This window comes from Nycticebus coucang, chromosome 12 (assembly GCF_027406575.1).
Source record: "Nycticebus coucang isolate mNycCou1 chromosome 12, mNycCou1.pri, whole genome shotgun sequence".
In the NCBI taxonomy this organism is placed as follows: domain Eukaryota; kingdom Metazoa; phylum Chordata; class Mammalia; order Primates; family Lorisidae; genus Nycticebus; species Nycticebus coucang.
This window is the reverse complement of record NC_069791.1, coordinates 19,623,666-19,640,617: the sequence shown is the minus strand read 5'-3', so window position 1 is coordinate 19,640,617 and position 16,952 is coordinate 19,623,666. Positions and strand designations below refer to the sequence as shown.

General features: G+C 40.3%; 1 protein-coding gene across 5 annotated transcripts in view; it reads right to left on the bottom strand.

Moving 5' to 3' along the window:
* The window catches only part of SLC38A1 (solute carrier family 38 member 1), a 71,331-nt gene that overhangs the window by 28,794 nt on the left and 25,585 nt on the right, over positions 1-16,952 (bottom strand). For 4 of the 5 annotated variants that reach the window (XR_008373277.1, XR_008373278.1, XM_053555890.1 and 1 more), the window contains exons 5-7: positions 15,852-15,869; positions 8,796-8,871; positions 8,397-8,512 (exon numbers count right to left, since the gene is read on the bottom strand). Coding sequence is in view for 3 of the 5 variants with exons in the window: in XM_053555890.1 (XP_053411865.1) it covers positions 8,397-8,512; positions 8,796-8,871; positions 15,852-15,869 (210 nt within the window). In the remaining 2 variants the exon portion in view is untranslated. The remainder of the gene's footprint in view (positions 1-8,396; positions 8,513-8,795; positions 8,872-15,851; positions 15,870-16,952) is intronic. The other variant, XM_053555891.1, reaches the window with a different exon arrangement.

Genomic DNA, 16,952 nt, shown 5'->3' with positions numbered 1-16,952 from the left:
TGGTAACAATGCACATTTAAAAAGGGGTGGGAGGCTTCAGAGGAGCACCCAAGGGCTTTGCTGCCTTCCTCCTGATTATTAGTGTCATCCTGGGCAACATACTCAGCCACTGAGAATTCTAGTTTCTTTTTCTATATAAAAAATGGGATGACAAATAGGGTTGTTATTAAGATCCCATGAAACAATATATACTTTATAACCATCTCTTTAAAAAAAAATGCTTTTAAAAAGTAAAATCCATTTTTAGCAAGCAGGTCACACGAAAAGAAGCTGCAGCTGGCTTTGGTCTGCAGGCTGTCACTTGCTGACCCCTGATAACAGAGGCAGATCTTTGATGCCATGCGGCTAACATAAGATGAAGTCTGCAGACATAGAACAAAGCGAAACTAACTGGCCCACACAGGAGCCATCACTCCTTAAACCAACCACCACTCTGTGAGTAATAAAATTCAAGCTAACCTTGAAAATCCAACTCTATACATAACCTGCCCTTCTGTGCTGAGATACTCATCTGCTGTGAACCAGATGAGAGAACAGGAAGGCATTCTGTGCACCGTGGAGGTAGACAGGATAGTTAAGCTGCCTCTTACAGGCTAAGTTATGGTGCACCCAAATAGAGTGCACCAAAATTACAGTGCACTCAAACAGAGGTCCCATTTCTGTCCTTGGACAGAACCAAGGCACCTGATGAAACCCTGCATGAATAGGATCCTGTGAACCTGATGGATACACATGCACACACTCACACAACCTTTCTGCGGCCAAGAGAATTGAATTCTTAGAACCCCTTATCAGAGCCATCATTGATGACTCACAACCTAAGTAATAGCTGCTCAGCTTTTAAAAACAATGGGTGGGACTCATCTCCTACTCATGCCAACTCTTTTCGTTTACAAAATAGGCGCTCACTGTCGGCACAACACTAACCACTTTTCCATTTGCCCACTTCTGAAAAGTTTCTTAATCCAGTGGATTTCAATAGAATTCAGCAGCACGGCTGCTGTCCCTTTCCCATGTGCTTCAGATCCTGGCAAGCCTGAATGTGCCATTTCTCCCCTTCCAGTAGGACTATTCCCAAACAAGAGGCTCTGATGCCAGTGAGTCTTGCTGCCAGCTGAAGGACAAAAATTTTCTCTTCAGATCATTTCTAAGGAACCATGACTATAATGCAAAGAATTTTAAAAACAACTAACTGATTGGCAGGATGAAAGACGAATGTGACTAGACCCATGGACCTCCTAGGATCATCCGGAAGAGCAGGGTTTCCTTATTGACTTCCCCTTAACCACCCCATTTTTATTTTTATTTTTTTTATCACAAGATCCTGTTTGGTCTTTCCTTAGGAGGCAAAAGACTGCCTGCTTAGCAAGGCACAGAGAAGACAACTTCCCACTTACCAAGAATAAGTTAGTAAACGGCACACAGACCGTGTTAATTGCCACTAGGAGCCTGATTATCCACCTGGTAGGTGGTGTTCAAATATTTCTGAATATGTAAAGTAATAAAGTAACAGTTGAAGAAGAGGCAGGGTATGTACAAAGGTACATTGCAGTTTCACTGCAACTTAGAATTTGCTGAACAATATTCAGAGATACCAGAAAGCAACATTGGGGGGTGTTTAAGAATATGGCCTTCCAGACAGAACAAGAAGACCACGTCTGTGATGGGGTAATAATGATCAAATGCCTAGGATGTATGAACAGTGACTTAGGGGAGCGTGCTCATGAGTCTATGGTTCTGATTCTATTTCTGTCTACCCCTTGTGTGTACAGGCTGAACTGTAAAACACCAAATTTAAAGAGAGAAGGAACCTGGTAGTCTGATCTGCAGAGACCTCTGTATTTTTAGATTTATCCTTACAGTTATAGCTATTTACTGATTTGTTTGTAAACACTAACCATGGACAATACAATTTTGCATTGTTTTGGTGGTAGGATAATTACAAATGGTTTACAGAGGTGAATACTGAGAGAGAGAGAGAGAGAGAATGGAATCACAATTAAACAGTCCATCCTAAGTGGACCAAATTGATGTGAACGGACAATGACAGCTATTATCTTTTCTGCAAATGGTAATCTAACAAGTGCCCTTTTGGGATACAAGTCTCATTCAGTATTTCTTAACAGTCTCTGAACTATTTTGAATTTTCACATGGAGGATGTATTCCCAGGGAAGTAAGCAATGAGCAGGGACTCCCCTGCTAACCTTGTGATTATTACCTTATGTCTCCACAGCCTGCTAAAAATCTGGGGGGGAACTAAACATTTCAGTTGATCTTGCCACCTCCTCCAATAAGTCAGTAAGTTTGCAACCATGATGAGAGATGTTGTTTTGCCTTAAAGCCTTCTTTTAGGTTTTGCAAAAATCTAATTCTTATATAACCATTGTTTCATTTCAGCGAGGATCAATCTAAGTTATTGGAAAGGCTGAGGGAATGCACGGTGATGGCAGCTCTATAGAAAAGGGAAGATCAGTGCGGTGCCTGTGGCTCAAAGGGGTAGGGTGCTGGCCCCATATGCTGGAAGTGGCAGGTTCAAACTCAGCCCTGGCCAAAAACTGCAAAAAAAAAAAAAAAAGAAAAGAGAAGGTCAGGCTTGGCACTTATAGCTTAAGCGGCTAAGGTGCCAGCCACATACACCGGAGCTGGAGGGGTCGAATCCAGCCCGGGCCTGCCAAACAACAATGACAACTACAACCAAAAAAATATCTGGGCGTTTTGGGGGGCACCTGTAGTCCCAGCTACTTGGGAGGCTGAGGAAAGAGAATGGCTGAAGCCCAGGAGTTGGGGTTGCTGTGAGCTGTGATGCCATGGCACTCTACCCAGGGCGACAATTTGAGGCTCTGTCTCAAAAAAAAAGAAAAGGGAAGGTGAGTATGGCAGCAGCAGAGACAGCTGGAAGAGAGATGAGGTTTTAAATACAGTTTGGGGCTGGGTACGGTGGCTCACATCTGGAATCCTACCACTCCAGGAGGCTGAGGCAGATGGATTGCTTGAGCTCAGGAGTTTGAGACAAGCCTGAGCGAGAGAGAGACCCCTGTCTCTAGAAAAAAACTAGCTGGAAAACAAGACCCCAAAAGGTCTGGAATTCTAGTTACCCAAACCAACAAAGTATTATTTTATACAGTTTGTAATGTTTCACAATTAACATTTCAAATAGATGGTTTACAAACTTAGTGTTTACCATAAATTCTGATATCTCAGAAGTGACATGCATTTACACTTTCCTTTTCAGGGTTTTCAACTTAAGGGCCACATTATTAAAATAATAAATAATCCTCAGACAGGCTAAGACGTTATGGAAAAAGACAAAGTGTTGCTTTATCAGATTCTGTATCGTGTCATAAACATGCACATAACCCAGCATTATGAGGAGATAACATCCTAAAGAGATTAATTTTCTATGAAATGCATATCTTTAAATGGAATCTTTAAAAAATGTAACAAAATAAAGCAAACCCCAACTTCCTTCCACGTCAATATAGATTTCTGATTCCTACTTCTGTTATAATGGAGTTATGGAGAAGCTGTACAAAACGGCTAAAGATAAAGAGGAACTTACAGTAGAAGGAGATTTCTTTAGTATCCATTGCCTTTTCTTTGAATTCCCCACTCTTTGGAAGACTTAATAGGAACAGTACCTCCAGGTACTTGTGCCTCAGTACCTCCCTGAATTGCTGCTTCAGGGTACAGCCCCACTGTGTGTGCCACAGAGAACATACACCTGCAGAACAATTGTAAGTGTACTTTCCCCACTAGTACTGTTCCTGTTCCCTGGAATTATAAAACCTCAGAATTCAGGCAAATACAAAAATCTAACCACATTCTTACAAAAGGACAGAACTAAATTGCACTGAGTCTAATCGCATTAGATGTGTATTAAACAGGGATGACAGCCATTACGGTTAGGTCAAAAATATGAGTCCCAAGCTCATCCAAGAAAAAGAAATCACCCTAACAAGTTTCCAGATGCACTCCACACCCGGCCCGAGTGAGACATGGAGGAGCCTTCCCAGCTGCCTGTCCAAAGAAGCCTGCGTAGCCTTGGAGTCCTCTCCTGTATTGGCCAATGTGAGTCTGGAACAGGGCCCTGGTACCAGATGAAATATCTTGATCCTGCCAACTGCTTTTTGGCTTTGAGCAGCTGGTTTTATAGCAGTCACAGAATGAGTCTTTTTTTCTGAGGTAGGAGAGGTCTATGTTTTATGAGAAACTTAAGGTTTGAGTCTTTATGCAAACCCCTTGATGAGCTTTAACCTAAAGATTTGGCATGGTATGTTTGGAGTTCACACATTTAGCAAACAACTAAAAGATCTATAATGGGTTTCATCCATGGAAATCTTCCTTTAACTACAAAAGTCAAGTTTACCCAATTCTTTGCTTCAATCTGAAACTAAATGGCCATGAGAGAGGAGATCAATATCCCTTGGCTAGTATAATCTAAGGTCAATGGAATTCTAAGAAGAGTAGATTGAATATAAATATTTACTCCTGCTCCTTTCCTGATGTCCCAGGAAAGGGTCTTGCCGCTATTGTTTTTGCGGAATGAAGCCGCAGGGATAGTTAGAACAGGAGAGAAGAAGACAATAATGAAATTTTGGAAGCTGAAAAATAGAACTGAATCTTGAATTGGCAGTGGAGAAAGCCAAGATCAACCACTTTCTGTACACTATGGTATCCCCTAAAAGTCACTGCTGGTATTACTGAAAGTCGGGGGCAATGAAAAGGATTAGCTGAAATACAGAGGATCTACTTCTTTCAAGAAATGGCTACATTCCCCAGACCAGGCTCCTGTGCCATAAAGCTGAGTGCGCGCCGCTCTCCCATCCTGTCAAAGTCTGAAGATACTCTCTGCAAAGTATAAAATACATAGTATAGATCTCTGGGTGTAGGACTAGGCACAATTTATGGGGAAGAACCGTACTCTCATGAAAACTAGGGGCTGCGTGAACACGTGCATGCTGGGATGCTCCCCCAGCCCCTTTCCCCACTAGGGTTTCCAGAAGGATGAGGCCATGCCCAGACACTCTAGGGGGCAGGGATCAGGAGCTTTTCTCTGAGTGATCTGCACAGCCAAAGAGGCAGATTTCAGAGAGACTGACGCTGGTGGTTCAGAGAGAGAGAAAGCATCTCAAGTGGAGCTATTGCCAGGGAGCCCCATTCGCATTGCTGGGCTCAAATCAGCCTTGTTTCCCCCCATTCTTAAAGATAGCAGACAAAGAGGAACCATCTGACATCAGAGGAAAGTGTCTAAAGTAAAAGACAGAATACAAAACAAATAAACAAACCCCCCAGCTTGTATCACAGAAATATTAGACAATCAGTAAAATCCAGATAGTGGGAATCCCTATAGGACAAATGGCCCAGTTTCTTATACAAATAAACTGCACAGAAAAAAGAGAGAGAGACGGGAGAATGTGGATGAAAAGAGTCTTAAAACACCGATCAACCAATTGTACTGTGTGGACCTAGGTACAGTATTGATTTGAACCACCCAACTGTTTAAAAAAACATGTCAGATAATCAGAGCAACTTCAATGTTAGTGATGTATTTGATGATATTAAGAAACTGTTGTTAACTGTTATTTTTAGGTATGGCATATTAAGGTTATATTTTAAGAGTCTTTCTATTAGAGATATATACTGAAATATTTATGGATAAAATGACATGGTCGTTGAGATTTGCCTTAAGACAATCTGGGTGAGCGGTTGACTAAACAAGCAGCTGCGGGATGAAGGGAACATGAAAATCTTTTTCTATTATTTTCTCTCTACTTTATATTTAAAATTTTCCAGAAAGGAGAAAAAAACTATCATCAGAATCCTCTAAGAAGACACTGAGCTCATAAAACAGAACCAAAGTAATATAAAAAAAGGAAAAGAGAATTTTAAAAAGCTCCTATAAATCAAAAAATAATAACCAATGTAAAACATTCAATCAATAATTGGGGGTGAGTGATTGAGGATATATCCCAAAAAGTATAGTGAAACATGATAGAAATGAAAATAAAGATTAAAAAATTAGAGGATTAGTCCAAAAGATTCAAAATGTGGGTAACTGTTCCAGAAAGAGAGAAAAGAGAAGCTGAAGGAAGGAATTCATCAATACAATAATGAATGAAAATTTCCCCAAACTGAAGGCCATGGATTTCTAAAAGAAAAAGATGCACTCGCTCGTTACCTGATAAAACTGATGAAAATGGGCCCATGTCGAGGCACATTACTGTGAAACTGCAGAACATGGGGAACAAAAGATTTGGCAAGTTCCAGGAAAAAAAAAAAACAACACAACAAATCTGGGTATATATGAAAGATCAGGAATCAGAAGCATATGAGATTTCACAACAGAAAAAAGCTAGAAGGCAATGGAGTAAAGCCTTCAAAATTCCACAAAATTGCAGAATTCTGAGATTTTTATTGTACAATTGCAGAGTTCTGTAACTGGCCAAACTGCCAATGGAAAGTGAGGGTGGAATAAAAACATGTCAGACATGAAGGTCTCAAAAATTTATTTCCATTTATCTTTTCTCAGCAATAACAGCAAAGAAGTAAATCCAGAAAGATGAAGAACTAGAATACAGGAAACAAAGGATCTAGCAAAAAAGAGAGGTGAAAAGAAATACCCAAAATGGAGACAAAGGAAGATTCTAAAAGCAAAGCTACTCTCTACGCCCCAGTTCCCTCATCTGTGAAACGGAGAACTAATAATAGTACCTGCTTCACAGAGTTGTAAGGATTCAGTGGTGCTTGGCACAGACTCAGAACTACAGGAGCTGTTGTCATCATTAAAGAATTAACTCTTTACACTACGTTAACATACAACATACATTACAGTAACTAAAAAGAAAACCAGACCAGTGTAATAATACACACCTCTGAACTGAATATATTTCCAGCTTTGGAATCACAAAGAACCACAGAGTTTTGGAGGTTGGCAGAATTCTGAGATTTTTATTGTACAATTTCCTTACTTTAAAGAGGAGGAAACTGAAGCTCAGGGTGGCTAGGTAACTTGCTTATGTCTACATAGCCATTTACAAGAGGAGTCGGGACTAGCACTTGGGTCTCTCTCATCGATGCACTGAAAATCAGAAACATAGCTTCCCAAACAATGTAGTATTCTCAGAGGTTAGAGTTTCACACATACAAAAAAATCGCCATTGAAACAAGTTGTACAAATCTGTCATTTTACCCTACAACCTGGCATTTGGTTCAAGATATATATATATATATATATATATATGTGTGTGTGTGTACATATATATATATACACACAATATATATTCAAAAGGCAGCTTAGAAAGAGCATCTAGGGTGATAAAGAGCGGAGGCTAGAGTTGGGTTTACTGAGTTAGGGTGACAATGTGGAAGAAACCATATCAAATTCACTGTCCTACAGAGAGTTCTTTAATTCTAGTACACAAACCCACTAAACACAAAAGTAAGACTATTAATTCCTAATAGGACTCATGTATGCAAGGGTATTTCTGTTCCCTGAGCAATGGAAAGGATAGCCGTGTTCTTCCATCTCAGTTTTCTATGTCTTTCTGAAAGAATGTGCACAATTTGTAGGATTAGTAGCCGTTTTGGTCACTGCTTCCAAGGAAATGATGCTCCTGTCAAAAGGACCCAATAACAAAGACTGTTAAGTGAGGTCAATGGTGAGCACAGGCGTAGGGTCGGGAAGGAACGGCGACCCTGGAGAGGAGGATTTCCCACCACTATGCTCATGGAAGAGTCGAGAGGCCTGGTGAGGATTTTCTTGGAACAAACTCTCTGATCTGTCTTAATGTTGTTTCAAGTGAAAATAAGCCCTGTCTACATTTGTAGAAGGTCCCATCCAACATTTTGAGATAAACTTACTTAAAAAGAAAATTGCCCATTTTCTTTTCAATGAATCTCATTCTAATTTCTTATCTTCAAAATACTGAAAGTTTCTCAGCTTCACGAATTTCACAAATTTATTACAATTTGCCTTTGCACACAATGCACACGCCACGAACATCCAAGTGCCGCAGTGGTCACTGGCTGAATTAAAAATTTCTTAATATTTTGACTATTTAGCTAAGATTTAAAGTGATAGGTAAAGAGTCCAAACATTTTTTAAGTGCTGTTTCCTAATGTTTTAATCCTTTTTACATAGGCTTCTTTCAGTATTTTTGATTAATAAAAAGACATTTCTCTCTCTTTTCCCTATATTTTTCAAAATGCTTACATTGAAGGTGCATTTTTCAAAAATCATTCAAGCACTACATATAACAGTATATATAAGTAACTTAGCCTTGTTAATTAAAAAAACTATTTGGAAATATAATATTTCTAATTTCTTCTATGTAATAACAAAAACATACAGAAAATACAGTTTTAAAATAGAAAGTACTCTCATGTCTTTACTTACAGAAAAAGTAGGATTCCAGTGTTTGCCAGGGCAAAGGCGAGGCCCAAAATCCCACTGCCCATAATGGCATTGCTTAGGTTAAAAACAGACATGCCCAAGGAGGTTGTTCCTGGAATCTGGACAAAGAGGCAAACAGGCACACTAATCAAATCAGTCCCAAGGAAAGTTTATCAGGCCAAAGCCTTTAAAGCACTACTAGGAAGCAAGATGAAATAAAATTCATTTTTTAGTGAATCAGTTGGGTTTTTTAAAATGCGTTATAAGAGAAAATACACAGGCGAAGAGGACTACCCTGTGAATCCGGGTAGCTCTGCTTCTGTGCTATGTTCCAGGCATTAAAAGCATCTGTCTCGATTTATGTGCTAAAAAATAGGCCTATTTTATTATAATGATACTTACATATTCATCACATTTCTTTTTTTCCAAATGGCTGTTTGTGAGACTTCTTCTACTTTCACGATCAGAAATAAACTTGCTGTGAAGACATGAGAATACATTTAACCTCACGCTAATGATCGGAAGGTTAATGTCAGGACTAAATGCTTTATTGTTTACCAAAGCACAGACACAGAAGTTAGTAATTGCTTCCCTAGGAGCTTACAGCCCTATTCAACTGCTACCTCCCCCACTCTTTCCTCTTTTCAGGACTAGGTGTCCACATTCTTGTTTTACCTAATAAACTAGAAGTGCCCCAAGGCGGGAACTACGCCTCATTCATCTTTGTGTCCTGTTCTCCACCTAGTACAAAATAATGCCCATGATAGCTGCTCTTCTTCAGATGAAATAAAAGATAGCCATAGATCAAAAAGAGCTATGCACCTTGAATCATTTTCATAATAAATTCAAATACTATATACAATAAGTAATTTGTATATAGATTTTTCTTTAAATGGAAATTTAAATAATATCAAGGCTACTACAACTTGGTATTTAAAAGAAATCTAGAGGCAGGTTTCCTTCTGAGTTCACATTCTCAGAGTACAAGAGTATTACACAGAAATTCCCTTTCCCTTTCAAAAAAGAAAACAACTGTTTCACCACCAAACATTCCTTCGGCACCTGCTATATGCAAGGGACTGGAAGAAGCAATAGGGAGTCAAAGGGATATGTGATAGAGACACTATCAGAGTCTATGACTGGGTGAGGGAGGGGCCAGACAAATGGTCCATGGTCAGGGTCAGAGCCAGGGTTTTCAGAAAGCAGGAGATTTAGAATTTGAGTTCAAATTCTTGCTAGCTCTGAGTGCCTAGGCACGGACCTTAGTTTCTTCATCTATGAAATGGGAATAACACGATTACATTAGCCCATCAAGTTCCTGGGAGAATTAAATGAGCTAGCACATGTGAAACACCCGTTCAGTACTTGGCATAGAATAAGAGTTAGTCATTCCTCCTCCGTGGTGGAAGTAAGACTTGAGCTGGGTGGGGATGATTCAGATGGGCTGAATGGAGTAAACCATGTAGAAATAAATACAAACAATTAAAAAGCTCTAAGAAGGATGAGATATAGTCAGGGTTAATATTAGAACTTTCTGGCCTAAATGCCTAGTTTTTTAAAAATTCTCCATTTTATAAAAACGCTTTTGTCAAAGTGAAGTTCCCACATAGCACAACTGCAGCCTGGGTTAGTAAGATGTGTGAGGGACAGAAATTCAGTTATCTGGTCCTGGTATGAACTAATCCCAGTGAAGTTTTCCTTAGCAAATGTACAATTCCTTGAACTGGACTATTTTAAAGAAGCATGTCTCCTTAAACCGCACATTATATTTTCACGGGAATGATGCTATAGTTTACAATGAAACATTTAAAAATGAAACATGTACAGCCTTAATGTTGATGTTATTTGTCTACCTTTTTCATCTTTAATCCCAGGGATCTGATTCTCTCTGGCATTACATCTCCAAGTTTGTGTTATTTCACCAGGATAACCCAGGGCGGGCAGCACACACACTACAAACTTACTCGGAGACCCTCACTCGGGATAAGCTGCACAGTCTGCAAACCCTGCCCTTGCCTCCTTCCTGCCAGGCGTTGTGAGAGATTGAAAGATGTACAAGAAAAGCCTTCCTTTTCTGAAACACAGGAGCTGACCCTCCAGACGAGGGACGAGCATACCAACTGACACTAGTATGGGAATGTCAGGCTGCTCAGATTAAGACAAGGAATCCAGAGAAGAAAATTCCAATTTTGAGTGGGATTAGCCAGAGGAAATTTAAAGGCAGAAGGCTGAGAAACAGTATGGCATGTTCTTAGCAAGAAATGACGTAATGAAAACAGTATCTGGAGACCAACCCTGGCAGCTGGAGGGCACTGCCCAGAATGATTGTTTTGGCCTTTCTTTGACCTTAACATTTTAAATCCTTCCACAGAATTGAGGTTTACAGACGTGGCTGCAGAGGGGCAGGGGGAGGCATCTTCCCTTTCACATGGGCAGTCAGGGAAACATGGGTGATGAACTATCCAGCATGAAATTGGCTCATATGTAAGTGATGTTGTTAAATGAAAGACTGTACAGTGTCCCTTGGTACTGGGGGGGACTGGTTCCAGGAACCCCCTCTCCCTGCTGCAGGTACCACTCCCTGATATAAAATGACATAGTATTTGCAACATAATCTGTAACATCCTCCTGTATATACTTTAAATCATCTCAAGATCACTTATAGTATGTAATACAATGTAAATGCTATGCAAATAGTTGTCATACTGTATTTTAGCATGATTCTTTATTGCTATATTATCATTTTGTTTTATTTTACTTTTTCCGAAAATTTTCTATCCTCAGTTGAATCCACAGCTATGGAACCCACAGAGACGAAGGGCCAACTGTATTTAACCAGGGTAATTATATATAGATAACTAACTCAAGTCTGCTAAATCTTTATCCAGCAGGTCCCCCATTTGCATTTTTTGTGGAGGAACTTCTTTTCCAAAGAGAATTTTCATCATTTTTAAATTAAGAGAAAAGCCTGAACATTTTCAAACAAACCAAACAAAGCACTGATACAACTGTCTGTAAGGAGAGATCTAAGTTCCAGGCTTGGCAACAGTCCCCAGGGTTGGTGGCAGAGGAACAGCAGGCAGAGCAGAAAGGGACACAGGCACTGTGACACGAGGGTCACTCAGCAGTGTCAAACACTGTGCCATTGAAGGAGGTGAACAATAAAGTCCCCACATGACTGCCAGCTACTTCCTACAGAATTTGAGCAAAATACAAATAATGGTCCTGACCAGCAGAGCTGTTTTGGTGGCTCCTGTACAGGGATTCTGCCTCTTTTGGTCTGCTTTCTGCAGCAACACTTAATAGGTTTGCCCAGAAATCTCCACTGGCTCCCTCCTTCATTGAATAAGTTCTAAGTACAAATTCCTCACTCTGTAATTCCAGGTACTGCTTGATTTGATTTTGCCTCAATGTTCCAATCTCTGCTCCGGCTGCCCCTCCTGAGAAGGACTGAGAGGGGAGACAAGAAGGCAGTGGGAAACGCCTCTGCCCCAGGCGGCCTTCCATCCTCCTCTCAGCCAATCCCCGCCTGTCGGTTCAAAACCCTCCTCTTCCATGAGTCTTTTTACACTCCAGTTTGGAGTCGCTGGACTTTGACCTAGCCACTATTTCATCTGCAGCACAGGCGGTGTCACCAACTTATCTAAACGTCATCATCGTCATCGTGTGGAGCTGTCTCCCAGCTGCTTCTGATATGCAGCCACCCACACATCAGCAACTCAGGGCAACTCTCCACAAACCGAATGCGCATCTTCTATTTAGAAGTCAGGGAGTAGCTCAGGCTGCAGGGAAAGTTAGCTCAGTAAGAAGGAAGTACTTAAAGAAAGCTTCCCTATTCCCTTCATGTTATTTCAACTTTTTCTTTTCATTTGTCTTTAAATCTCTGCTTTGTATTTCTGAAAACTTTTTAAAAATAGACAAAACCAACCTTTTTGTAATGGAAAAATTCCATTCCAAATAAATAGGTCAAGCAGCTTATCACAAGTGTCTGCTATCTCACCATTTTAAAAATGCAATTGCTTGTTAAAAAGCATGACCTCTGGCAATAAAATCGACTAAAAATGTGCTAAGGGGGAAGGTGCCTTTGACAGAGAGTCTCAGGATGAAAAAAGTACTAAAAAAAAAAAGGAGTTTTCACTGGGTGGGTCCGTAGCCATACAGCAGAATTTAATTAACCATTAGGTAACAGATTGTTCTGCGAGCAAAACAAAACAAATAAACCCTACAATGGTGACCCTGAATAGACAAATTTGGTGACCTTGTGTAGACAGAGCTTTAACAAGGATGTAGGCATTAGTTACATTGTATAGTGTGATGGGAAGCAAGCAATATAAAGCTGTTGTTTAAGAGCAAAAACAAATCAACAACAACAATCCAGTTAAGGATGAGTTGTACGACAGGAAGATAATCTTCCTATTTTAATCTCTACCAATCAAGTTCTTACTAGATTTTAGTGTTTCGTCTGAAGATTCATAACACAAAAGGAATGAGTGGTTGAACTTAAATGACCTTACTTGGTCCTTCCCCTGAAATGCTAACGTTCTATAAAAAAAGAAAAGAAAATGGGAAGAAAGCAGTAACAAAGAGAATGGAAAATGTACAGGAAAAAAAGGAATTAAAGAAACAAGCATTTAGGGCGGCGCCTGTGGCTCAGTCGGTAAGGAGCCGGCCCCATGTACCAAGGGTGGCGGGTTCAAACCCGGCCCCGGCCAAACTGCAACCAAAAAATAGCCGGGCGTTGTGGCGGGCGCCTGTAGTCCCAGCTACTCGGGAGGCTGAGGCAAGAGAATCGCTTAAGCCCAGGAGTTGGAGGTTGCTGTGAGCTGTGTGAGGCCACGGCACTCTACCGAGGGCCATAAAGTGAGACTCTGTCTCCACAAAAAAAAAAAAAAAAAAAAAGAAACAAGCATTTAAAGAGAAGCTTGGGTGGTAAGCAAAGCCCCACTTTGATGGACAAACTCTACTGAAAATAGGAGAAAAGAGACTTTAATTGTAACAGGAGTGATTGGGGCAAGGGAAGAATTTTCTGACATGAAAATTGAATACAGGAAGAAGTTATAGAATCTTCTCCCCGAAGGTACAGAAAACATAATAGAAGAAACAGGATAACTTTTCAAGGGTCCTCTCAAGTGATAAAAATGCAGTCCATGAATTCTGAAAAATGTTTAGGATGACGACAACAAAAGGCCAATTCGGGGTGAAGTGAGTAAGAGTTGCTTCGAATTCTTTTAAGAACAACTCTTATTTTTTAAATTCCAGATTAACATGAGGGTACAAATGATTCCATTGTTTGTGTCTGTTAGGTAAAGTCCAAGCGGTAGCTGAGGCCTTCACCCGGGAGGTGTGCCGTCCACCCTCGCATTGTGCCTGTTAGGTGAGAACGCCCCATTTCCCCTCCTCCTTTCCTCCCCCCTCACTTGAATTTAATCGTGTTTTTCTCTTGTGTGGCTATGCAGTTGTTCATCTACTGGTTTCCTATTGGTACTGAGGGCATTGGCTACTTGCTTTTCCATTCTTGTGATAACTTTACCAAGGAGAACCTTTAAGAACAAATCTTAATGAGAAAGTCTCGAATTGTGTTAAGTAGTTCCTGGCTCATAACAACAATAATTATACATGCAGAAGAGAGTAACAGCAGGTTAAGTACTACATTACGTGAATATCTGTCTGGATACACCTAAGATCATCGACTAATATTTCATCAGATTTAAGGCAGTGATACCTGGCAATCATCCCAAATCTAAAGCAATATTGCTGCTCTTTGGGGCGGAGAAGAAAGAAGAGCAGACCAAAGACAGAGCCTTACATTTTTTATTGATACGGACTTTGTCCACACTAAGAGGCTTAATATTGCCAGACACTGTGCCAAGTATTTTTCACAGCGTTTCTCATTTATTTTTGCAATGATTACATGTGATTGGTAGTAATTTTAGCCCATTTTGGAAAAATTAAGTAACCTGACCGAAGTTACATTACAATAACTAAACTGTTGGGGCAGGATTTGAACCCGAGCAGGCTGAGTGCACAGCTTGAGATCTTAGCCTGCAAACAGCATCGCAGTAAATGCTCCCCAACAATCCCATAAGGCAAAGAATTATTATTATTTATCCCTGTCTTAAAGGAATGAGACTGAGGCTCAGAGCACAGGATCACGTAAGATCTATGGTTGAGCCAGGATTCGCTGCACAGCCACAGCCATGCACTTCAATTCTTTCTCTCTTTCAACGTGTATTTCGTAATTTTCACTATGATAGGTACAAGGGATAATGTAAAGATAAGACAGCCTCTCCTCTCAAGAAGTTCAGATCTGGAGGAAGAGTCTAGAGATTGCTACTGTAATTGTGGTTCACGGCCCAGCAGTATGAGCATCATTTGGGAGTTTGCTAGAAATCAGTAATTCAGGCTCCACCCCAGTCACACGGAATCAGAGTCTGCACTTCAGTGAGCTTCCCAAGTGTTTCAGATGTTTGTTAAGGAGTGTAGCACCGGTCTAATGGACATTTTAAAAGGTTTGACATTCCTGGTACAGGTTTCTATGACTACAACCCAAAAACTAGGGCACAAAATAAAATAACCAAACTGGAATAAGGGCAGTTATCTTAATGGCTAAATGGTTCTACCGTATTTTTAATTAAACTTTTTTTTTTTTAAGTTTTTAAGGATTCTTATTAATCCTAGTGGTGAGTTTCCAGGCAAAGCTATTATCTAGATGACAGGTAATTAAGATCCACGTTTGTTTTCAACATTTTCTCTAGCTTCCTAAAAAGAGGCACTGTTACCTAGAAATTCACTGTTTGGGAAGGGATGTTTCTCTTAGATTTATATAACTGGGACTACCTTCCTCCCAAAAATGAGAAAGCCACAGATGTGTGAGGGGTAGTTATTTAATACACATAGGATCTTGTCTATTGCCTGGTCTAGACAGCAGAGGCTCACTGCAACTTTGAACTCCTGGGCTCAAGTGTTCCTCCTAACTCATGCTCCTGAGTAGCTGGGACTATAGGCATGAGCCACCAGGCCCAGCTCAGTTTTCTATTTTTGGTAGAGATAGGATCTCGCTGTTGCCCAGGCTGGTCTCGGACTCCTGATCTCAAACAATCCTCCTGCCTTGGCCTCCCAAAGAACACCCATTCTTGAAGGGTATTTAGATGTAACTTTTTTTAGGAATCATCTACTACTAGAATATGCCAACACAGCCAGGCTACCTTCAGTAAAATTGGCAGAGGTCTTTTTAGAATTTTACTTATCCTTATTAATTTTATGCTGTTCTTAATTTGTCTTAGAGCTACAAATGAAGCAAGATTCATGAAATAAGTCAGTGAAGGAAGGAAAACACAGAAATCAACACATCACACAGCATTTGTGGAACCAAATTCTACAAAACAAGCGGCCAGTCCCCAAAGCTTTCTCTCCTACCAGTTCTCTGCCCTGGTCAGAGTCTGCGGGAAGGGCGCTTACCTGGCAAAGCGTCCAAATCTGGAATAAAAAAGGGAGTTCTTCCATCAACTTCACAAGTGGTAATCACCTCAAAAACTTAACATTTTTAATAAGTAACACTTTTAGAATTTGAGTTTAGATTCCAAACTGAATCTTATCAATGACTCCCACTTTAAGGCCATAAAGGTTCAGACTGCTTTGAGAATAAAGCTTTGCTATAGAATCAAAATGTCCTACTTGTTAAATGGTGAGAATCCCTTGTACCATTCGGTGGAGGTCAATAGTGACTCCAGACACCCCCCATAGCACCTACAATGGTACTGGTAGGATTTAATGGAAGTATTACAGACTAGCTTTTGTACCAATGTCTAAGCATTATAACCAGAGGCAGGAGGGGAGAGCAGAAAGACAAGAATTTTAGACAGCCCCGTGTGTGCCCTTGGGCAAGTTATTTTATTTCTCTGAGCCTCAATTTCCTTATATGTAAACCAAATTTTTACATCTTACGTGCAGAAGAATACCTGCGTTCCCATGGTGGTTACAGGGATAGATGGTAACTATATAAAATACCTAATATTCAAGAAATAGTAGTTATTAGTAGTTTTCAGAAAAGCTGAAAGAAGTAACACTTGTGTCCAACAATAAGAAACATCACCAAACACTGTAAATAGCTGGATGATAATGAGAAAAAATGTCTGGGTTGGAGACTTAACCTCTAAGCACAGTTAAGAGAAGAAAAAAGGAGCACTTGGGAGCCTAGGGGCACAATGGCGGCTGTTATAAATCTAATTCCTGGCTTTCAGTTACACGCTCTATCAGAACGACATTCAGAAATGAGTTCCATAAAGATGCCTGGTTAGTGGGCATAATGTTCGTATCCATTCCTATCCCACTTTCCTCTTGACCCTCCCGAAGTGCAGCATTGCTGGTGTTCTAATGGTCCTGTCTCCATCAGTCTCTTCTCTTAGCCTTTTAGGAGGCTGTGCCACTAACTCCCAAGTTGAAGGGCGTCCTACTAAGAATCTACCCACACCAGCTGTAAAATCAATAGGTCAGAGAATGCCCCCAAATCATTTTGTTTAAAAAAGAGCTTTGGTTCTACTCTTATAACTTAAGAAACAC